At 53.0% G+C, this 24,012-nt stretch overlaps 1 protein-coding gene across 1 annotated transcript in view; it reads right to left on the minus strand.

The window, feature by feature from the left end:
* Positions 1–24,012, minus strand: part of GRIK3 (glutamate ionotropic receptor kainate type subunit 3) — a gene marked incomplete at both ends in the record, with an annotated part of 117,959 nt that overhangs the window by 42,210 nt on the left and 51,737 nt on the right. Inside the window, 4 exons of the mRNA XM_082494296.1 lie at positions 3,600–3,653; positions 7,829–8,010; positions 9,372–9,629; positions 11,432–11,608. Of these exons, the coding sequence (XP_082350422.1) occupies positions 3,600–3,653; positions 7,829–8,010; positions 9,372–9,629; positions 11,432–11,608 (671 nt within the window). The remainder of the gene's footprint in view (positions 1–3,599; positions 3,654–7,828; positions 8,011–9,371; positions 9,630–11,431; positions 11,609–24,012) is intronic.

The raw sequence follows: 24,012 nt of genomic DNA on the forward strand, positions 1-24,012 counted from the left end.
TTAATGCATCTCTTGGCTCCGCCGCACGTCTAAATATTAACTTCAGTTCAGGGATTAACTTCGATGCTCAGTAACTGGTCTGAGTAGCTTGGGGTCAGACAGCACGGCAAGAGCACACCGCAGCCGATCTGCTCAGCAAAGTCCCAGCGCAGCCGACCCGAGGGCGGTCATCAATGAATGCGGTGGAGAACGGCCGTTGGGAGGGGGCTTCGTTAATGGGAATCATTTGTTGGATGGGACATATTTAATCAGCGTTTATCCTGAGCGATGTCTGCGAGTGTTCAATGGTAGGAAAAATGTGGGGAGGCGGAAAGGCAACGCCGCCATCTTCTGTGACAGAGGGTGGGGGGTGAATATGGGCATGATGTCCACTGCTCTCACAAGGGATCATATAAAAGAGTTTAAATACAACATGAGATTATGTGGCTGTTGCTGCTTTGCACAACGGGGCTATGCTGGTCGGACACAGCCATGCTGTGGGTTCACCCAGACACGGCGCCCGTCAGCAGCGAGCTCTGTGCTGCCCATGGGGAGCTGGAAAAGCACTGGTCCTAAACACTGCCCCAAGCAAAGCATAACGGAATCAGCACTTGCCAGCAACTGAGACTTCATTTGCAGTGGGAGAGCCAGGAATTCTTACAGCTGTTTTGCTTTAATAAGCTTTGGGGGTTTGATCTTTTCTTTAAGCGCTGGCCTCTGACTTTGCACCGCCGGGGCACACGGCTGATGGATGCCATGGTTTAATCTGCAGGTGCAGCCAGGGACCGGGTCATTAATCACACCCACAACAGAGTTTGGGGTCTTTGTTGTTTTGGGTTTTGTTTGTTGTTTTTTTTTTTTCCTGAAAAATTGCAAGTACAAACCTCCACGTTTTGTTAAAGGGCATTGTGCAAAGCCGGCCGTAATGTTGACTTTTAGATGACTTATGGTAACTAAGGGCAAATACAGTTGTTTAACCTCAGACAGATGCTTATATCATCTGGACGTGAGGGTGTGCAGCAGTCCTGTGCCCGACCCACTGGAATAGATGTATTTTTTCAGGATTCGTAACTTTTTGTCAGACACTTGAGTTTGTAGTCTGGAAATTGCTGCAGGGAAATAATTTTTGGTTGCAAAAGCAAATAATTTCCTTCTCTGAATGTGACCATGTGTGACAAACCTGACCCACCGAGCTCCAGACCTCGTGGTCTCCATGGCACAGCTGTCAGACTGCCCCGGCCACCGTTCGGATCCTGCCGGTGTTTCGGGTGCCCTCCCCCTCCTGCTGCTCTTCACGGACCCCTTACTTCCCCAGGTTCCTACAGCAGCCAGCCTCCCACCAGGTCCCTTCCTGGTTCCAGTTTAAAACTCAGCTACAACCTGATTTATCATCTCCTGGAATCAGAGGATAATTACGAATACAAGCTGAGTGTCAGAACATGGAGAGATGGGGGGGGGGGGAAACTGCCGTATCAGTTTCTTCTGGATTTTCTGCTCCTGCACAGCCACAAATTGAAACATCTGGTTCTATTTTCCACCTCATCTACATTCCCTTTCACTCATCATTTTCTGTACTGCAGATTAATTCTCCCCTCCATCCCACCACCTTTCAGTTTTATTCTCGGTGTTTCTGTGTGGCTCTTCCCCTTTCCTACACGCGCTCTCCCACCGCCCCAGTTAAAATCCCCGGCTCTGGCTCACCAGTCCCCAGAGGCAGTGCTGCGGTCTGACCCTCGCCAGCTCCAGCAGCCGCAGAGGCAGGTGCCCGGGAAGGGCATCCTCTCTCTGCTGTCGTGCAGAGCAGCTCGTGGGCAACGTGCCTGCCGCGGGCCGCCGAGGATCCCTGTCTGGGCACGGATTTGCCCGGGCAGCTGTCGCTGGGAGGAGCGGCCGTGGCCGTAACGGGAGGCGTGCGCGTCCAGCGCCGCTGGAATATAACCTCTGATGTGCTCAGTCACGAGCACACCCGTGTGCTGTCACGAGCCTCAGGTACACCGAGTTTCGCAACAGAACCCGATTATCAACGCCCGTGGAAACCTGGGGCGGTTTGGTTGGCGCCTGGCGGGGGAAGGCAGGGTGGGAGCGTGAGCGCTCTCTGCGCCGACTCAAGGCACGGGAAGCGATTCCCGCTCCTGCCTGGCTCCAACTGCTGTAGGCAGCAGCAGCGACAGCAGGCAGCGGGGAAACTTCTGTGTTTGCAAGGACTCATTTGCACAAGCTGCTGAGAAATTCCTGGAAGTGTTGAGTTTAAGGGGGTTGTCGCTGCTTGGGACTTTGCGGGGTGTAAAAGCTGCGCGTGCATTAGCCGAAGGCTGGAACTGCTCCTCCTCCTCCTCCGGCGGAAAAGGCTGATGGGGCTCTTCATGCTGAAGTCGGTGAACTGTAGTCTTGCTGCCTAGCAAAATGTTGAAGCGTTTCATGCCAAGTGTTGATACACTGCGCTCAGTATTGACTAGGGACCTTTTAGAAACATTCAGTGTAACATAATAGACTAATTCATTAGCACCCCATGGGTCTAGTACCGTAGAAGCCGAAGCACATGCATTGCAAGCGAGGAAAACATTGCCTTAAGGAATGACAGATTAAAATATCTTTCCCATGATATAACTGTTATTTCAGGAAAGTGGCATTAATTGTGATTGCTTATCTATTAATTTATTATAATTCTTCTTTTCCCACCTCCAGGCTGTACCTACACATGAAATGTACTCTGGGCTCAGCTGGGGCTGATTAATAGGAGGTTATCTGGGAAATGCTTAAAGCTGCCTGGAATAGATAATGGCAGCAGGGGTAATTAAAATGTCTTTTGCATTTGAAAAATAAATTTTGCAGTTTTTAAGGGTTAGTTTAGTCTGTTTCTTTCCTAAAGGCAAAAAGATAAATTGGATTTTCAAAATCACACAAAATTCAACAGTATATTAGACAATAGCATCCTAAATGGAAACAAAAGCGGCACGCTAAAAAACCCAAACCAAAATGCCTCCTGGAGTCAGAGAAGAACTGGCCCGTGTTTAATGAGAGCGGAGTTAATTTCAAGCTGAGTTCTTCTCATGCAAAATAAACCTGTGCTACTGAACTATCGCCCACAGCAGGGCTGCTCCTGCCTTTTCAGGCAGACCTAGGTGAACACACAGAGACACACAGCCAGTTCGTACTGAAACTCGGTCCCACCAAATCCTGTCTGTGGCACTACAACCATGTGCTCATCTCTCAGTGCGTGGGTGGCTGCACTGGAACCAAAAGGACTGGGAGGGGAAGTAAAACCAGAACCTACGCCTGTGCAAAGCCGGAGCAGCTCCAAAGGAGTGAGCCAGTCCAAACGCACCGACGCCTCTCGGAACGAGCACCCGGACAGTGCCGCAGTTGCAGAGATGTTCCAACCGAACCACCGTGGTCTGATTCCTGCCTGAAGCTGGGTCTCGCCCTGCTCGCACCTTCTGTCGGGGTACCAGACCCCCCTTCCCCTTGCTCTTCCCACCCCACCGCTTTAGTGTCCTGCAGCTGTGCGGTGCGCGCCCGGGACAGGACACCCAGCGCGCTCTCCTGCCGCTGGAACCACCTCCTCGCTTCCCATTCTGGCTCCGAGTGTAAAAGGTGTTTGCATGGATGAGATACTTTACCAGAGTGGTGAAGATGAAGTGGTAGTATTCTGTCATCATTCCCATTGCCATGGCCTTGAGGAGAGTAGGGAAAGGAGGTTAGTTAGAGTGGACACAAGAATATAACAACAGTCATGCAACACAAAACTCTGCAGAGCGGATCTGGTACACGCGGGAGGAGGCAGACCCAGAAACACAGAAGGTGGATTCTGGGTCGGTTCCGTGAAGCTGTTCAGCTCGTGCTTAGCCAGCCAGAGGCACGTGCTTCCCTGCTGAGCCGAACTGTGGTCCTCCGACCTTTCTGAAACGGCAGCAAAGCCTTGGTGCCCAGCTCTCGCGGAGGCCGGTGGCATTTCTGGGTGCTGCTGTGCCACAGAAAGCCGGGACACCGGCTGCGGCACACCGTGCTCACGGGTCACGCATGGCACAAAACCTTCCAGGGACACAGGTTTGCTTCTGATGGCGCGGCGGGGAGAAAGGGGCTCGCCTTTCCTTCTGAGATACTGAACAACGAGCAACCCTGCATAAACCTGTGCGGAATGACTGTAAAGCAGCCTATCCTTGTGGTTACAAGCCCGTGCACTGGCTAAGGAGCTAAGTAAAAGGCTTTTTATTCCTTACATGTGTTTTCCTGGTGCTCTGCATCCCCTCCCCTTCCGTGTCCGCTCAATATAACAGTAGATAAAGCTCTTGTCTGTGTGTCCCTCCTTCCTGCGTACAACTGCCAGGCTCTACCGCAGCACCCGGTTTAGAAATGGGTCAGTAAAAGTAGAGGCACAGGGATGGGGAGGGGGGACCTCTCCCATCCCTCCGCCCTCGGAGAACACGGTCCAGACCCGAGAGCTCTTGGCCAGCCCAAGCTGTCGGTGTGCCAGCCCCGACACGACGGATGGTTCGTGCAGATTGGTGGGATCTGCATAACTGAGCAGTGGAGAGAACATGCTGTTCTGGGAGGTCTGTCAGAGAGTGACTGTGGGCTGAAGGGACCTGGGCTGGACCACCTTCTCCAGGCCCTACACAACTCGAGGGGAACGCGCTTCTGGCTATGAGAAGGGTCACCTTGAAGTTGGTGGCTGGCTAAAGGAAAGAGATACCCATGGCTTTGACTGTGATGCTGACTCCGTGAGCATGTTTTCCGGAGAAAACACGTGCAAGAGCATTTTAAAATCTCCACCGATGGGAAAGCGACTTCAAGTCACCCCAGGAAACATTTGCTTCCCGTGGTTTTTGCTAAAATTACTAGGGCAGAATTTAGCTCCGAGGAAGGAAGTGATGGATTGAAAAGAAGTGAGATTTCAAAAAACACGAGAAAAGGAAAGGATCTAGATTACAAGCCTAGGTATTGTAACTCTAGAGTGTGACTTTATCCCATGTTTTCTGGCCTGGAAATACCTTGTGGACAGCCTGGCAGGTGCCTGTGCGGCCGTGCGCCGCCCCGTCCCCCTCCTCCCTGCCCGGCCGGTGGATCGCAGCTCTCCTGACCCACACCCGGGTGCGAAGAGCTGGAGCCGGGAACGGCACCTCAGTATGTGAAGCATCAATTAGATGATGTGAAACCAATCGAGAGTAAATCATGAGATTCCAGTTGAGGTTCTACAGCTGGATCGGTGGCAGATGAGGAAGCAAGCCCCGGCTTCCCAGTACTGGCAGCCCGTGCGCGGGATACATCTGGGTTTGTGGGGAAATGAATAAATGATAAACCTGGTGGATAAGCTACAGGCAATCACCAGGACGGAATGGGAGCTCCATTAAAGTTAAGACGGGCACATCTGTGCGCTGCAAAGTGCAGCAACTGTTCGGAGGCAGCTGCCAAGGAGAACAGAGAAGCCGGGAAGCCAGAGAACAGATGTAACGCATTAACGAGTGACCAAAAATGAGCAAGGCCAGAGAAGCTGGGGTAGGATGGGAAGCCCTCATGGGTGGGCCGAGCTCTGTGATAGCTTTCTACCATCATTTGTTTGTCCAAGAGGGTAAAATAACGAACAGTTTGATGTCTCAGTCGCTCCAAGGAACACAGACTGGAGCAATATGTGGCAATGTCATCTGCGCATCTCTGCGCCAGCTCTTGTCTTGTGATTCATGGACTACTAACCCGTGGGTTTTTTTTACTAATCCAGTTTAAAAATGCTGCGCAGATCATCAGTGAAGCGCCTCGCTACTGTGTGCTGCGGGAGTGTGGCACCTTAAATAACTTGGGAGCAAGACCTGGGCTGGCTTGGTGCTGGCCCGGAGCTCCCTTCGTCAATGTAGGCTGTAGGTGCTCAAACCACTTTATGTTACCTACAGATGCGCAGTTAAGATCAGTACCAAATGGTGGAAATTGTAGCACGAGTCTCGAGAGAACCCTTTTGCCATCCGTCGGCACTGCACTGGCGTGGGCAGCGCGGCCGAGAGGCTCCAGGGAGCAACAGCAGCGGCCAAATGGCTGCAGAGCTAACTGGTGTAGTTGCTGGAATGTTACAAACGGCAAATAATAGCAATAATATATGAATGTCACTGTTTCTGGGACAAACAGAAGACTGGGCCATTCTTCCCTGACATTTTTCGCAGTGCCTTTTTTTTTCCCTGTGTTGGCCTTCTAACACTGCAAAGCAAAAGCAGATTCCCCTCTCCCAGGAGAAGGTTTTGGCTTTCCCCAGCGTGTACGTTCGGTGAATGTGCAAAGCAGCGCACGAGGAGGGCAGTGCGGAGAGGGATCGGGAAGTCTGGTTTTCTATCCCATCCCACGGAAAAGAAAAAAGCCGTTTCACAAGTGAAGGTGGCACCTCTGGGTGTGCATTTCTTGATATGGGTAGAAAAATTGGGAAAAGATGAGGTTTCTGCGCTTCCTAATTCTTCCGCAAACGTGAGTGCCAACAGTGGGAGAGCCAGGAGGCTCTGGGCGCGTCGCTCACAGCCTGCCCGCTGTACGCACCGGGTGTGCGGAGGCCAGTCAGGATACGGTTTGGGTCTGTGCACCTGCCCAAACTCTGCAAATATTTAACAGTTTTTCCCTGAGTAAAAATACACTGTATAATACTGCTAAGCTGAAATCCGTGGCTTTGGGTCTGGAAAAAACCCAACACGCAGACAAAGCCAGCCAGAAGGACTCGGAAAGGCTTCTTCCCCCCTGGTCTCCCCTCTCCTCCATCTTCCTCACTCTGCACTCACAGCCACGAGCGGAGCAGATGGCACAATAAACTATAATAAACTGCATAATAAGTGAACAGCACCAAACACAGCCAGCATGTTAAAATAATAGGCAGGAGACAATGAGTCCCTTATATTGCTTTCTTTAACAATCCCTCCCAGGCTTTCTGATTTCTCTGAGCACTTCCCTTCATTTTGCATCAAGCAGGCTGCAAGAGCAGTCTCTCCGTGCCCTCGCTCTCTCAGCCCTTCGGGGGATATACTTAATCTACGCGGCAGTGTCGTGCTGGGCTGATACGCGCAGCACTTCCCCCGGCTGGTTTTTAGCATTCTCTGTGAGAGCGTTTTCCTCTGCCTCGTATTGACCCTGACACCTAAAGGCACTTGGAAATGAGGAGGAGATGGGGCGAGCAGCAAACCCGCTCTGCGAAAAGTGCCAGCGGAGGAAGGAGAGAGACCAAACGGATGGAAAATCACTGACATCTGGCTTAAAGTCCAAGAATTGCACACGGTGCCCATGAAGGGACAGGAGACGCCGTCGCTGCCCGGCTGGCCCTGGCCCGGCTGCGCGCGGCGAGACGCCGGGGTGTGCGCGACTCGGAAAGTAGATAACCAAAATGAAGCGGTTTATACCCTGCCCGGCGTGGGCATGGACTCACAAACCCGGGGGCATGAAGCAGCACAGAAGGGAAAGAAGATATTTAAAATCGGCAAGCATGAAAAGCTCGTATGGGGCTCAATGAAGAGTGGCAGAAGTGTCCCGGAGCTGCGGGCAGAGACCGGGGCTGCGCGGCCGCAGAGGAGCGGGACGACAGCCCGGGCTCCGCGCCGCATTCGGCACACGCGCCTGGCACCTTCTCCTCCCGTAACATTTGTTCGTTCTTATTGACAGCCGCTTTGTGACACTTCCAGTTTTTCAATGAAAACTACATTTTCTGTAGAACTCCAGTAGCACCCGTGAAGAACGCGTGTGTGGTAGCTTGCAGCGCAGCTGGGGATGGCGGAGAGAGGCAAAGCTGCAGGTCCGCACCCGTCGGCGGGGCTCTCCGCGGCACGGCCACCCCGCGCGCACGGGGCCCTCGGTGGCCACCTCTGCTCGGCCCCCGTCGCCCCCCGCTCACCTGCTTGAGGATCTGAGCCGCCATCAGGTGGCTGCAGTCGAAGATGATGCGGAATTCCCTGCCCCGCTTCATCTCCTTCAGCAGCGGCCGCGCATCGTCGGTGTCCAGCGGGAGCTGGCGGATCTTCAGCCGGATGTTGTACCTTGATGGGGCCATGATGAGCTCCTGCAGCCGTATGAGGCCTTCACGCGTTGCACAAAGACAAACCCACAGTGTTACGGGAACGTCAGCCTTTGCCCTGCAGGCTGGGTGTCTCTGCAAGTTATTTCTTCCCATATTATCTTATGGAATGCAACCAAGACTGTCCCCCCTCCCTCAAATGGCCGGTGCTAAAGGCGTCTCAAAGCCAAGCTCTCATGTGTCAATCCTCAAAACCCCGGACATTTCCAGAGCAGTTGCTCTGAGGCAGTGTGGCTTCTCCCGGTGTTTCCCCGCTGCCCCCGCGTCCACCTGCGGCAGAGCTGGGCTCCCTGCACTAGGGAGGATGGGAAGAATAGCGGATTGGTCCTAAACTTTGACATCTCTGGGATCGCCACGTATTTTTGTAAGCAAATACGCCCTTGAGAAAGGACAGGATGTGCTAATCCGCTATACAACAAATTAAAACCTGCAGTATTTCCTGTGCACAACCGCAGAAGAAAAAAACGAATAAGGGCTTAGATTTATGAATAGCATAATTTATAATGGTCACTTAATCACAACTTGTAACTTTCTTACTACCCTTAGAATTGATTTCTTTTTTATGCAGAAGGGGCAGAGCCATGCTGGATGCAGCTGAGAGGAATTATTGGTATCTAACGTTGCAAGAAGAAATTCAGCAGATGCCTATTGCAAGGAGGACGAGAGAAGCATGTCCCTCTGCATAGGGGAAGGAATACGTTAGAATCCGCCACGAAGGGAACATACTGTGACCCACATTTGCAAAACAGGAATGTCAAACTGTGTTCTCATCAGCCCTCCCCTAAAGAAACCATTTGGTTTAGTGGAATTAGGTTGGACAGGCTATCCAATGTGTCTTTTGTTTGGGGTTTTTTAATCTGTAATGCCGTGCAGCGCTTTGCTTTGTTTAACTGTCAACAGCTTTCTTTATGTGAAGAACTTTGTCAGCTATGTTTTATGGAATTAGCCAGAAAACAAACAACTTCCCAGAACTGCTTTTGCTTTTAGCTGGGAAACGGCACCCTCAGCGGCGGGCGCAGACCGAGGTCTCTGCGTGTGCTGATGGGCACCGCGGGGCCAAACGCAGCCGCGCTGAGCCAGACCGCACCAGTGGAGAGTTAATCCTCCCGCTGACCCTTTGCCAGCGGCGGTGGTGCGCGGGGTTACCCAATTCCTGAGCGCTTTGGGAATGAAATGCTTCAGAAAGGATCCCCGGGCCATCTGCAACGCTCGCCTGAACGGTGGGGAACCCTCTGTCCCCACGCACTGAGCTCTGCTCGGGGTGTCATTTTGCTCCTGAAAGGGTTCATTAGAGAAGCTCCTAAATGGGACCCACAACAAATAACCCCCTGAATTCCCCCTTCAAAGCCCCTCCTTTACCCACCTGTGCTGTCGTCGTACACCACGGTGGCTGACCTCCATTTCAAATACTGCACGAGGTCCAGGATGGCGTGGCTGAGCGAGGCGTAGTCGGGATACAGGTTGACGTAGAAAGTGTCCTTGTTATCCAACGGGTGATGCTTCCACCGGAGCTGTATGTGGGGCACTTCCAGGGCATTGCAGATAGACTGGACGGCATTGGTACAGGAGCCTTGGGAAGGTCCGAATATTGCTACGACCCCCAGAGCGAGCTGGTCACAGGCTGGAAAAGGAAGGGGAAGGGAAGGGGGAGGGGAGGGGAAGGGGGAAGGGGAAGGGGAAAAGGAAGGGGAAGGGGAAGGGGAGGGGAAGGGGAAGGGGAAGGGGAGGGGAAGGGAAAGGAAAAGGGGAAGGGGAAGGGGGAGAGGAAGGGGAAGGGGAGGGGAAGGGGAAAGGGGAAGGGGGAGGGGAAGGGGAGGGGAAGGGGAAGGGGAGGGGAAGGGGAAAGGGGAAGGGGGAGGGGAAGGGGAGAGGAAGGGGAAAAGGAAGGGGAAGGGAAGGGGAAGGGGAGGGGAGGGGAAGGGGAGGGGAAAGGAAAAGGGGAAGGGGAAGGGGGAGAGGAAGGGGAAGGGGAAAGGGGAAGGGGGAGGGGAAGGGGAAAAGGAAGGGGAAGGGAAAGGGAAGGGGAGGGGAAGGGGAGGGGAAGGGGAAAGGGGAAGGGGGAGGGGAAGGGGAAAAGGAAGGGGAAGGGGAGGGGAAGGGGAAGGGAAGGGGAAGGGGAAGGGAAGGGAAGGGAGAGGGGAAGGGAAGATGCTGTCAGTGTGGTACGGGGCACCGCTGCGGGAGGTGGGGGCGTTGGGGCAGCCGTGGGGGCACAAACCTCTTCCTGACCCGGACCACGGAGCAGTGGATGCACAGACAAGCTTCTGGGCATTAACAGCAGCGCAGATATCAGGGAATTACAAAGTGAAGAGAGGCAGGGGAGGAGTTACGGCAGGCGGGGGTCTGCACCCGTGGTTAGAGGCACAGGGAGGGTTCCAGAGGAGGGAACAACGGCTGCGGTGTGTTAGAAATGGCTGAGCCTCCAGAGTAGTGAAATGCCCAGAGATGATCAGAACTGCCCTGACAAATGTGTTTTTCCTTTAATTTTAAGAGTTTGTTTTTTTTTTTTTCTTTCTGCAAAATAACGCTTTTCATAGCTTTGTTCGAGCTTTCACTGAGAAATGAAAACAGAACAACTGCAGTTGGGGCTGCATTTTTAGTGTGGGGGGTGGGGGAAGTAAAAGTTTTTCAGAAGAACAGGAACAGATTATTTCTCCTCCGCCTCTGTAGGTCCTTCCAAACTGAACACTAACGCTTCCCGCTCTCAGCAGGAGCTTTGGGCCGGCTACATTTCACAAAAAGATTTTAGGAAAGCCACTGCTGCCACACAGCTCCCCCCAGACACTGCTCCTGTCCCCCCGCTGGGCGCAGCGCGGCACGGAGGAGCGCCAGGCAGAGGTGGGAGGACCTCCACAACACAGCGATCTCAAACTGGGACCGCGGGGCTCAGTGACCCCCCGCTGAGCAGGCAGCCCCTCTCTCCGGCCATGCCCTCGCGCGGGGGCGAGCTCAGGGAGAGGTTTCCTTTCTCCCAAACCAGAAGCAAACTCAGTAAGCCCTCAGGTCATCAGCCCCACAGCCGTTGCTGCGTGCTCCCATCTCTTCCCTCCCCTTCAGTAATTCATGTGGGCTGCTGTTACCCGATAATAAAAAATGACTGTCTGTTAGGAAGAGAATGGAATTTCTACACTAGGGATGTTAAAACTGCCAGGGGTGCATGAAGATAAACACAGGCATGGCCTACAGACCCTCGCTCAGGATTAGAAGCAAACACCGAGAGGAGTTTTGTGAGGTTTGCAGAGGGAAAAAAGAACAGTTATTCCCCTTATATTAAAATGCCTCTGGAAGGTCATCTCCTGGAGGACTTCTAATCTCGATCACTGAGTGGAGCAGGACAAAACGAGCTGCTGCGTCTCAAGCCAGACTGTGCCTTTTCTCAAAGACTAAGCGCCCGCAAAGCTGCTAAGCGTGCTGTGCTCTTACCTTTCTTAGTTGCTTCAAAGCTGTCGTGGAAGTGTATCCTCTGAATGTCGTAGGTTAGTGTTGTGTTAGGCAACAAAGTTCTGTTTCTATTAATAATATTGGCAGAAAATCTGAAGGCTTGCTCCTCAGCACTCATAACCTGGGTATTGGGGCCATCTGCATACTCGAAGATTCCTCCTGCAAGACAAGACACAAAGAGCATTAAGCCACATCGCGTTTGGTTATTAACCCTGTGTAGCAAGGGAGAGAAAACTCTTGGACAGAGCAGTGGCATTTGCAGGCCGAACACGGCATGTTCCCAGGACACATCTGGGGATGAAATAGAGACACGAAAACATTTGGGGTTTTGTCCATGAAAGGGTTCAGAACGGCAGCGTTGCAGGGCAATAGGGGACAAATTTGAAGTCTTGGAGCTTATTTATGAGACGGACTAGTGGTTTCCCATAGAACTTTAGGACCAGACTTTGGGGAGCGTGGACAGGCTCATTGCTCAGCGGCAGAGATGCTCCAGGTTTGGGCTCTGAGGAGTTCCTGCGGTACGAAGCCGGCGCTGCCCTCCGTGCCGCGCTGGCCCCCCCCGCCTTGTCCACCCACCTCCGAGTCCTCACGCAGGAGGCAGGCGGTGCAGCACTGCTGCTTGCTATTTTTAGTGCCATTTTTAGTGCCATTTTTAGTGCCCTTCTCATCTTTTATTGTTCCTCATGTTTAGTTATCCAAGTTTGTAATTCAGACCAACAGAGACTTCTGAATTTGCCTACCCTACAGCTTATCTGCTCAATAATGCACATCTTGAACGCATGCTTTCCCGTGTTCAAAAGTTGTTAATGCCATTACACCTCCCCAAGGGCAGCAAGCTCATGTCACAGCATCGCTGGCTTTCTTGGCTCTGTGAGTCTTGTCCTCAGGTCCCCACCGGCAGCCACTCTAATTGAAGTGACTCGGTGCAAGCGTAAATTATGTAATTGCACGTCCTTGTCTCCGAGACGTAGGCACCGTCCTGCGCCCCGCACAGAACCACGGGAAGACACACGAACCTTGCTCTGTCTTATTAAAAAGTAAACCAAAATAATTAATGGATGAGCGAGATAAGCAAGTGCAATTGGTAACAGATGGTCTCTGGGTTCATTAACGGAAGGAAAATCTTCCTCTTCAATTTAAGGTAGACCTAAAATGTTTTGTTATAGACAACAGATGTCTTCTCAGCCCTCCTAGCTTTCAAGCAACGGCATGAACCCTCCAGGAGCCAAAACACATTATCTATGGTTTTCGTGGCAATTTGGTGTAAGCCAGGAGTGCCACTGTGGCAGGAGCCAAGCGGACATCTCTGTTGGCAGCCATGCTCTGTGCGCCCTCCCGCGGGCCCGGCCGAAGCCGTGGGCTGAGCGAACCGCAGCAGCGATGCTTGGCCGCTTGCTCAGCGAGGCCGCAGAGGAAGCTGCAGAAGGCCTCTGACTTCTGCTCCCCATGGCCACGGCAAGTCACTTCCCTCCTCCTGCGGACTTTGAGCATCTGTGTCCCCCGTTGTAAAGTGAGGGCAGTAATTAATTTACATTCATAAACATCCAAAAATGTTTAAGCTGTTCACTGCATGTCTCTGGCAGAAAAAAATATTACTGATCTGAGTACTAACTCGGGTAACAGGGGGAAGAATAAAGAAAAAAAGGCTGAACGCTCACTCTGGAGACCCATTTCAGTCCCATGCAGTCTTCAAGCAAGTCACTTATGACCAGGTTTTCCATCTAGAATGCCTAGCGGTGTAGGCAGGAGCCGAGGAAAACTGTCCCCGTGCCTCATTCTGACTGGATCGTGCCAAAACATTTGGTTATTGACTGGTGCAAGGAAAATTATTTATCCTTCTCAAAGCCTGCACGTGCTGGTAGCTCAATCTAAGTTTCTTAGGGCAAAGAAAGTTCATACACAATACTACAGCAGAAACCATAAACAAAACTAAAGTGAGCGTGAGATTCGTCCCCGCCTTTCTGTTCAAAGCTTTACTGTCCAGAAGATTTTAGCAAAGGATTTTTTGTTTTCTAGCATCATTCTGAAGTGATAACTGGGTTCACGTTACATTGATTATCAACTAGCTGACGTGAGGCTTCCTCCTCGCCCAGAGCTCTCAAGGCTGCTTTGGAGCATGTCTTATTACGATAGAACACAGGACTGGGTATGCGGATTATTGGTGTTTGGCCCCAAATAAATTCACGTTCCAGACATCCAACTGGCTATAATAGGCTTTTTGACAGAAAAGAATTTTCTGTGCAGCCACCCAATACCTTGAATTTAGTGCCAGGCAATGGGAGAGCAGACAGGCAGAAGTAGCGTCTGTGGGGTTGTACCGCTGCGTGCCGAATGCTTCGGGACAATGCGAAATCTACTGCGGCTGCTGAGGTGCGGAAGAGCCACCGCGCGCCACAGCCTGCGCTGTCCTCAGACAGGGAGGGGGGACGGGCGATCCGAGGGCCGATCCGCGCGGCAGCCGGGCGCACTGAGCACAGCCCCGGCCCTCCGCAGCTCCCGCTCGCCGCGCGCTGCCGTCCCTCTTGGCTTGCGCGCCTCTCCTTCAGAGATGTTCATTCCCATCATTATTTAAAGAGCCTAATAACCGGCTTGAAACAGCTGATTAATGCATAATCTTCATCATGATTACATGGCATAACTGGCATTAATTTGAAAAGCCAGCTAATTATGAAAATAATTGTTGCAGCTTTTTCATTTGAGCAAAATGGAGAGTATCAGCTCGCGCCATTGAGAGAATGAGGGATGCGACATCAGCTGGCTGCTCACCGGGCTGGGGGGACCCCGCGCGCCCCCCGCAGCACTCACCGGGGAAGGTGAGGCACCGCAGCGCCGGGCAATCCGCTGCAACGGGGTCGGACCGACAAACCTGGTCAGCTCTGCCCAGAGGGACTGATCGCGTGTGGGTCTCACCACAGTAACCTCACTGCGACTTCACTCTTGTAAAAATATAGAAAGTCAATGGGCTATAAAAAGTCAACAAAAAACAGTTTCCACTTTTATATACTCCTTATAAACAAGTTTCATCTGAGATAGTAAAACTGAAGGTCCTTTGGTGTTGCCATCTGTCGCTAAACCACTTCTGCCTCCACCCTGTCTTCTACGATTTCGAATCTCTTGGAGACTAATTGATGCTGCTCACTTGACCTGGCGCTAACGACCCGTCCCCAGCATTGCCTCTGTCTGCTCGGGTCCCACCTCCCCCTTCCTTCTTTCTTTAACTCCCGTAGCTTTGCAAACAGGTAAAAGACGGCTGTGCGGAGGTGTGTCATGATTTGCAACATCCTCCTGATGTTCATGAGAGGATTTGCCGCCCATTGCATCCAGGCAGGGACCGTGCTGGTTCCCCGACCAGTCAGTACAGCCCACGGGCTCCGCACTGCAGCGCCAGGAGTTGCTCAGCACCCACTGAGGTTTAACAACCTCAGGTTGCGTTTGTTTGCATGTGTTTGTCCCCCAAAACCTTCTTTTTATGCCATGTTTGTCCGGCCTTTAGTGCAGCGGGGTCCAGGCCTGGCAGTCAGCCTCCTAGGAGATGCCTCAGCGCAGCCGGCCGATACCTTCTCAGGCGGGACAGGAGCAAACGCTACCAACTGTTATCACTTACTTCTACATATTTTTTTGCTGGAGTCATCCATTATTACATCTGACTTCCTGGATTTTAAATATCAGTCACCAGGCAGGTTAAATAATTACTCAGTTGTCTTTTACCTTTAATGCAGGCTAATTGCTCTCCAGAGAATGCCAATCAGCGAATGAGAAAACAGGCTAATTAGAATCACCTTCCCATCTTATTATTTCGTTAGATGACCACTGACGTTGCTGCTGAGGTGGAGAGGTTCAAAAATTCAAAATGAGAATCCAAAGCAAACGCCTGAAGCTCCTCTTTTCGACCGAGCCCGGCAGAGCAGCGGGGGGGCAGACCCGGGGAAGGGGCCGGCGCACGCCGCGGAGGTTCAGCTGCTAAACAGGGGGTCTCGCTCCGAGTAACAGAAAGTTAGCCTCTCTGGTCGGGGTAAAGTCTGGGTCCCACAAAACACCCCAAATCCCACTGATGTCCACCAGAACCGGCCCAGGTCTGTGTGCATCACCCGAAGATGCGCTGCGCTCCTCCCGTCCCCCGGTGGTGACGCTGGAAGACCTTTGGAAGGGCCCCCGGAGGGCGCCAGGACGAAGCCGGGGCAATGGGGTGGGAATCCTCTCCCAGCGCTGCAGCCCATCCTGAGCTGCGGCGGCGCAGGCTGAATGCAGTCGGAGTTATTTTTAGCTTTCTCGAAAGCTAAGTCAAGAAAGTCAAAGTATTTTAGGTTTTCGCTTTCTTCCCTCTTCCCCTTTTTAACAAAACAAACAGCTTCATTCTCAGAAAGAATATTCCAACAGCCCTCGTGTGTGGTGTGATCTCTTATCTCTTACTCCTTATAAAATCACTGAGTTACTTAGCTTTGAAGAACAACTATTTCTGATAACACTTTTCTCTCCCCCGCTGACAGTGTTGTTAACACATTTAGACAGCTTTCTGACAGTCTCTTTCCATGTGACATCCGGGAAGAAATACTCGTTTTGAAACAGCTCGTACTGCGGATGGAGCCAGCCCGCGCTCCTCCGGGACGCCAGAGCTCTTGCCTCCATCTCATGGGCCTCTCCTGCCCCAAATTTTGTGTATTTTTTCTCTGAGGTCACAAAACGTCTGTCGTGTTGAACAGCAGGGCTGGCTGCGGCAAGGAGATTTGTCCTCTTCTGATGGGCTCTGTTTTGGGGACGGCATCAGCAAACGGGCTGATCCAGACCAGTACGCTTCATTTAGCGCCCGTTCCTCCAGGGTGCCGCTCGGCACGTCCCCGAGGAGCAGCACAGGAGGAGAGCGCTTCTGCACAAGACATATCTCCCCCAGGAAAGCCTTGAGAACGGATGCTTCTGCTCATCCAACGCGTGGTCCGGGTCCCTCCGGGGCCGGTGCTTGTACTGATAGAGAGAAATGAGATAACACTGGTGGGAAGTAGAACAAAGTTCCCAGGAGCACGAGGTTGTGCGCTGGGAACGGAGCTAAAACTCCCAGCGACTGCCCGTCAGCGCAGGGCTGTCACAGTCTCAGATGCAATAATACTGCAGTGAAAGCAGCGAAATCCAGAAGGCAATAAATATCACCAGAAAAAAAAAAAAAGGAAAAGCAATGACAAATATGTTCCCAAGAAATTTCTCCTTGCGCTTTCCCCCAGGGAGCTGCTACTCTGAAACGCTCCACAAGTAAATGTGGCTGGAGCCGGAGTTGGTCCCTCGTTCAGCCGGGCGTTGAATGGGGCTGTGACTGATGTCGATGCCCACTGGTCTTCTCCAACCAGAAACAACATCGTCCTATAAATCGAGGGGTGAGGCAGTGCCGAGGAATGCCGGGGGCTCCCACCCTTCTGCACCCGTTCCGTCGAGAGCCCTTTCTGCTTCCCGGGCAGTCCCTGCGCCCCCAAGACGTGCGGGAGCCTCTGCCGGAGCTCCCCGGGCTCCCGGCGGGCTGGCCGTGCCCGACCGCAGCAGCGCCGGACGTGCTCCCCGCGGCAGGACTGCGGGCGGGCTCAGCGCAAGGGCAGTAAACAGAACTTATTGAAACAGACCTTCTGGGAAGGCACTGGGGGTAATTTCCTGGGTCCATTAATGGGTTTCTGATTGTGACAGAACAGCGGCGCGGCAGGATCCGAGTTCCTGTCCCCTTAAACTGCTGCTGACCGTGCATCAGCCCTGTCCCTCCAGCGTGGCACTGCCGAACGCGATGCAGCACAGCCGCGTATCCAAAGCAATTTCAGGCTTCACAGACGTGCATCACGCACGAGGGACCCCGCGCAGGAATCGGCTGCTGCTCACTGGCCCGGGCTGTCCCCGGCCCTCAGGGGCTGCTCGCTGCCCGGACGCTAACTGCTAAAAACCCGGGAGGAGGATCCGACTCCGAATGCGGGAAGAGGATGACCTCAGCGCCGGTGTGTCCGGATTGCTCACACTCACACGCCGCCTGCACTCAGTACGCATCTCTTACAGGGAGTGAAAAAGGGATGGGCCCTGTCCCCGAGCAGACGAACGTTTCTCTCCCGGCACTGTCGCTGGCTCTCGGGCCCCGGGTGTTTCCAGCTGTGTTTTCCGAGGGCCCCAGTGTTCCCTCTGCCTCTGCGGGCTGACGAAGCCCGTGATGTACCGGCCCAGCTGGAAGCTTCCCCGTGTCCCCAGTACCCCACAGAGAGACAGAGCCGTGCGGGGGCTCAGCGCAGCCCCTCCGTGCTCCGTCTGCCGCTCAAATAGCCTGGCGGGGGGGTCCATGACTGCCCCGGCTTATACGGCCGGATTTGCTCCCTAACGGCCTTTGGATGAGGCAAGACATGGGGCAGGGAAGACACCTCTCGCTGAGCACTGAACCCGCCGTGAGCTCAGGGGAGGGAGAGATACAGGGGAACCGCCGGTCCCCGCGGTGGCCGGGAGCTCCCCGTCCCCACAGCGTGGCCAAAAGCAAATGTGAATATTCAGATTTCTAACCCTAACGGCAGCCCCATGGCACCGACAGCCTCCGCGGGCACTGCCGCACAGTCGCCGCCGGGACACTTCATCATAGAGCCGAATGTCGGAGGGGGACGGTCCCGCGCTCGGCTCCCTGCCCGCCGCGCGTCCCCCAGCGCTGCTCCCCGCCGGGGGGGTCCCGGGGACCCGCTGGGGCTGGCGGGGGGAGCTGGCCCCCCGAGCAACGCTCCCGGCACCTCGCGCTCCACCACATTCCGCAGCATAACGGATGGCCAGGTACTTGCTGAGTAATGCCAGGAAAAGGAATTCAAGCAGAAAATCAGATACGCAGAATGTGTGTGTCCCGTCAGGAGGGATTTTCCCGCCTGCCAGGACAGAAAGCCCATCACAGCAGGTTGATCCACCCCCCAGAGACGGCGTTTCCCTCTTTTCTTGTTTTGATATTGAATATGCAAAATCCTATTTCACTTGCACTGTATTAGGTACTTCATGTCGCAGGGGGTGACATTCTTCTCCTATGTATAAGCCGTTTAACAGATGAGCAGTCAAGTGGCAAAGAAATACATTATTAATGTTTCTGGTTAAATTAACTGATTAAAACCGCTATAGCTAAAATGTACGTATCAGCACTTTACTCGTGCTAAATGAGAAATTAATGGAATATGGCGGCTTGTTTTTTTAATGAACAGCAGACAGGGATGGTCTGGAGAGGGATGCCGCCTCTGATAGGATTTTCCCCGTGGGTCCATGGGCCGTGCAGGTTTGGTGTGTTTCCCACAGGCATTTGCGTCCCGGTCCGTGTGTCCGGCATGGGGACGGCTCATCCCCGCGGCACCGGGGCACCGCCGGGCACGCCGGCACGGCTTGCGGCTTCTAGAAGCAAACTTCTCGTTTGCAGCTCCTACTCGCTTGGCCTAATTGGCAATGTTTCCTCTGCCGTTTCTTTGAACAAGCTGTTCTGGTGTCGCATGTTTTACATCTGAGGAAGAGCATTTACCACAGCAGCAGTGCGTAACCCCGACCACGGCAGCGGATCAAAGCGCTAATCTGAGATCAAAGGCCTTCAGCAGTGCTACAGCAGAAATAAATTAAGTTAGCAACAGATTTCTTAATGATATTTACATTTTTAATTTGCATAATACATGATTAAAATGAAATGGGCATTTTTATTTTTTAAGCAGGCTCAATTAATTAAAAAAAAAAAAAAAGCAGCATCATAATCTCCTAGGAATAGATCCCCATCGAGATAAGGGCAAGGAGAACGCCAGGAAACTTTTGATTTCCGCAACACACAGCTCACAGCACAGTGCGGATCTCCGCAAGTGACCGGTGCGTTGCAGCCCAAGAAACCCCCGAGGGACAGAGTGCCAGAGGGAGCCCAGTGCCGCCCCATCACACCCGTTTCCCTCAGCGGGACTGGGAAAGGCTCCCACAGGCTCTGTGGTTTCACTCGGAGCAGGGTTATTTCCCTGCCAAGGGCAGATCCTGCAGGCTTTGGGCTACTCGCGTTCCAGTCGCTCCTACTATCCGGCCCCTCACCGAATACTGGGGCTCGCCTGGACTAGTCAGCAGTTCAGGGGTTTGTGCGTGCGTCGCCACAGGGACGGGGTTCAGCCGCAGTATTTACTCCTGTCTCCGCTGGGGGAAGCGGCTGGATGGGACCGTGCCCGACGCGTGGTCCAGCCCCATCCCAGACCTGCCCAAGGAGGGGACCGACCCCCCCCGGGCTCTCACCTGCCATGAGCAGCCCCCTCCCCACCACCTTGCTGAGACTGTGCAAACTCAGCAAACTCGTCCTGGAAATCACCAGTGACCGAATAAATCAGGCGTGCTCAGATGTCGTTTTTATGGTCACGCATCAGGCTATAAGCAAGTTTTAAACTGTAATGTATGGGAGAAAAAAAAGGTCTGAAAGCTTAAAATTATTAAGGATCTATAATATAGGGTTTAGGCAACACAGCTGTAAGTATATTTTTCTATTGTGTCTTATTGGCCTGCGGTGTAATCTAGTGTTGGATGTGGTGTCCATCTGGCGCACAGCTCCCGCGACACACCAAGGGAGGAGCAGGGCCACAACTGAAGTAAATCCCGGCTCATGGCTGCGATTGACCGGGCTCCTTCCAAAACCCGCAGGACGATGAAACCCTTCAGATCTGTCCCTATTACGTGCGGCGGAGCTCAGCGCTGGCACCGCGTCTCCCTGCGCACACTCTCCCGCATGGGCCGCGCCGCGCAGGCGCAGAGCGCTGACGGGTGTAAGAGCGGAGCCCCCGCCCCGGCAGCAAAGGCTCTTCTCACTTATCCCAGTGCAAAGTGGGTCCCACTGGTTAATTTGTGAAAATTTACCGTAAGCTGAATACGGGGTGTTGAAAACTGAAAACAGTTTTCTGGAGACAAAACGTGCCTTCTCGGTTAAACTGGAATTTGCAAATCTCCGGGCTGTGCACGAGGGCAGCTGCCGGCAGGCGCCGGAGAGCGCTGAACCCCGGACGGGTCCGCAGCCGCCACCGCCTTCGCGCCACCCGCACCCTCCCGGCCGGTGAGCTGCCAGCGGACTGCGCCGAACCCGAAACCCCCACCTAAGGAAGAACGTAAGAATTCATTCGTAAGCACGAAAATTGGGCGTAGGGGTGGACCTTGCAGAGGAGGAGCAGCAGCGCTGAGCGACCCTTCGCTCTTCCCAACAACTGCTCAGCTCGGCTGGCCCCGGCTTCTCGTCCTCTGCCCGCTGCCCTTCCCTGCCAGTTACTGACACCGAAATCGGGAATAAAACTCCTCGAGACTTGATATCCTCCCCTAGCAGTTATTAGCTCCTGTTTTACCTGGAAATAGAAACGTACCTGGTATAAATATGAAATGGGTGCCCTGCAACGAAGTGAAGCCTCACGTAAAAATTCAACCCAATTAGAATTACAAGTATTGCATGTTAATTCAATTCTTCTTAAGTATTCATTGCTAAGCCCCAGCTAATAAATGTTAATACCCACCTGGCACGTAGCATATAATATTAGACTTAAGAAATCTAAATTGAATCCTACACTTCATTTACAATGTAACCAAATACCGGCAGTCAACTGATTGTTTCTCATTCTTGTGTTGATGCTTCCAAAAATCAGGGCTTTAAGTGAGATGATGCACTGAATAGCAAATGCAATTCTGCAAATATTATGACATATTGTTTGTCATCTGCCCTAAATATTTAACAGTTCAATTTTACAAGATTTTTATGCCACATGCTGAGAATTTGCTCCTGATAGACGCTGAGTTTGATTAACGCAATGGATTCCATTCAGGACCTGACGGCCCCAGACCCTTGTCAGGGTCTCTCTGGGAGCAGCTTCTGGTTTTTCCCCCCTCTTTTTAAAAGAAAGCAGAGAAAGGGGAAAAAGAACCCCACAGAGTTCTCTGGAAAAATTGTTTCTGCTTAATCCGATCTACTTTCTACAGAAAAACCTTTATGTAGGAAAAGATCAAAGGTCTGTAATAGATTTGGGCGGGTTTCCAGGAGGCGCGTGCTGCAGAAGGGAGCGCAGTGCTCCCAGTGATTGCGCTGCCCTGTGCTGCCGGTGCTCGGGGGCAGCCAGAGATGTAATTGGGAGATTTAGACACCTATTTTAGCCTTTTTATCTTCCTATTTTAATGCAGTTAAACGGAGAGAAAAACCAGACTTTGCCGGGCTGTAGGGCTGGTGCGTGCTGGGGGTGGGAGCGGTGGGGCGCGGGGGCTGCTCCGGGGACGGGGTTTGGGGACGGGACCCGCTCCCCGGGCTGCTCCGGGTCGGGCTCCGGAAAATAACTTCGGAGCCCATTTTCGGTGAGATGGGTTTTTTCCCCTATTTATCGATGTCTCGGCGGCTGCTCCGTGCTGACCCCGCGGGGAGGGGGGATCGCGGGGTGATCCCGGCAGCGCAGCGCAGCGCAGGGACCCCCCACCCCGGAGCATCCCGGGGAGAGGGCAGCCACTGATCCTGCGTGCCTCTGCGTTTTGTGAGAAAAAAAACCAAAAAGCTCAGGATTTTTTAGCTATTCCTTCACAATCTACCTTTACTAACACCTTTCACGGTGGGAAGGATCTGCCTAGGGTAGGCATTTTCTAAATGTGCGATGCTCAAAATTTTTTATGAATGGTTATTTTTCCTTCCTTTTTTTTTTTTTCTTTTCCATTTCTTAATTGCCAACTCAGAATGTCCAGGGTAATTACAGTTGAAAGATTCGCTGACTTAAAAGCAGCACTTTATTCCGGGGAATGAAAGAAAAGACGAGAATGACAAAAGGGTCTACTCTGAAAAATGCTTTCATTATTTTCCTGTCATCTGCACTCTCACTTTACAAACAGCGTCGCGCAGAGCAGCGGTGCAGAGGGATGCGCTGGAACTGCCCAACTGCAAAGGAATTTTAAATTCCCCTAAATGGTCAAAATCAGCTATTAAAAATCTTTTCCATCTCATAAAAGAAAACAGCGCCCACGGAAGAGCAGCCTGCGTGGAGCCGTGACGGGCGCCTTTGGCTGTGCCGGGCTCGCTGCGCCTGGCTGTGGCGCAGGGTCCCCGCCGGGGTGCTGGGCACCCTGCCCGCGCCTCGCCACGCTTCCCGGCTGCCCGGGGGGGGGTTACGTTGCTGCTGGCCCCTCTGCCCAAGGGCAGGGTTCGGCACGTGGCGTGCGCGGCGCTGGTGCTCGCACCGGAGGGGGGCCTGAGCCCGTCCACGCCGACCTCCGCCTCTGTGGGAAAAGGGGTTTGGGTCGCGCAGCGAGAGGGGAGCGGATCCCCGGGGAAGCCGGGCTCCCTCCTGCTCCGTGCCGAGCTCCGGGAAGGGCCTCCCCGCCACGGGGCACCCCGCGAGCCCGTCCGCCCGCCGCCCACCTGCGCCGGGAGAGGTGACAAGCAGCACGCGCCGTGGCCAGCGTGTCCCCACAGCGCTGGAGCCGCTGCTCTGCGGAGTGGTCCAACTGTCACACTGACAGAGCTGAACGCGTTTCAGCATGAATTGAGCCAAATATGCGCTAATGAAGCTGAATATTCATTATTATGACTAAACAAACTAAGTCAATCACAAATTAAAGTGGGTAAATTATTAGTTTGGGAGCTCAGAAAAGGGGAAATTTGAAGACCGTTCCAATTACAGAGGAGGTGGAATAGGAAAACTTTATTAATAGATTCAAATCCAATTAAAAATGCATGTTAGTCATTGTATTGTGCTTCACACCTTTGTGGTAAGTGACAATGGGTGTAACCGTACCGCTTGTCTGCTCAGCAGCGACCTAACCGCTTAATTGTTCACACCAAAGCCCAAAGCTTTGATGTTTTGTGATAATTCCAAGATTTATCATAGTGATCACTGTTTATTTAATGCTAAGGACACTGTTTCCTCCACTACAGCATTATGAATTACCGAGGATTACGCATTCAGTGGCTCCTATTGATTCATGCAGAGCTAATTAATGAGATACATCCCCCAATCATAAACATGAGCAATAACACATGCCTCGTTAGCACAAAGGAGCAAATTGCTGCAGGGAGCATGGAGGGTGGGGGCAGGTCTCTGCAAGGGTTAATGGGATAATATCTACTGATTGAAGTAACTCTGCTTTTATAAACTCTTAAGTAGACGGAGAGAAGCAGCCCCCGCCTGCAGGCGGCCCTGCGCTGCAGCTGGGGCACTGCCCCCTCCTCGTCGCCCTCCCCGGGGTGGGTATTTCTGCCTCCCTGGGGCAGCCGGGGCTGTTTTCAGAGCTGTGGGAGAGGCTGAGGAGTGATGGGAGCATAAAGCAGACCTGTAGATCTCGGGTATGTTTGTTGAACCTTCTTTAGATAAAAGCTTCCTTCGCTCGACCTGGGGTGCGGGAGCAGAGCCCCCCCGCTGCCAGCGCCGCGGGGACCCCTCAGACCGAGATCTCCTGCTACCGCAGCGCTCCGTCCGTTGGGATAGCGCACGGGGTCAGAAGTTGCAGATGAGAGTGTGAAAGGTGAACTGAGTGGCTTCCCATGGGATGTTAAAAAAACCTCTTACTTTTTTTCTGGAATTGCTTTATTCCCCTGCCTACTATTCCTTTCACTTTAGGTGAGCTGGTAT

The sequence above is a fragment of the Vanellus vanellus genome (genome assembly GCF_965231255.1).
Source record: "Vanellus vanellus genome assembly, chromosome: 22".
NCBI classification, from domain to species: Eukaryota; Metazoa; Chordata; class Aves; order Charadriiformes; family Charadriidae; genus Vanellus; species Vanellus vanellus.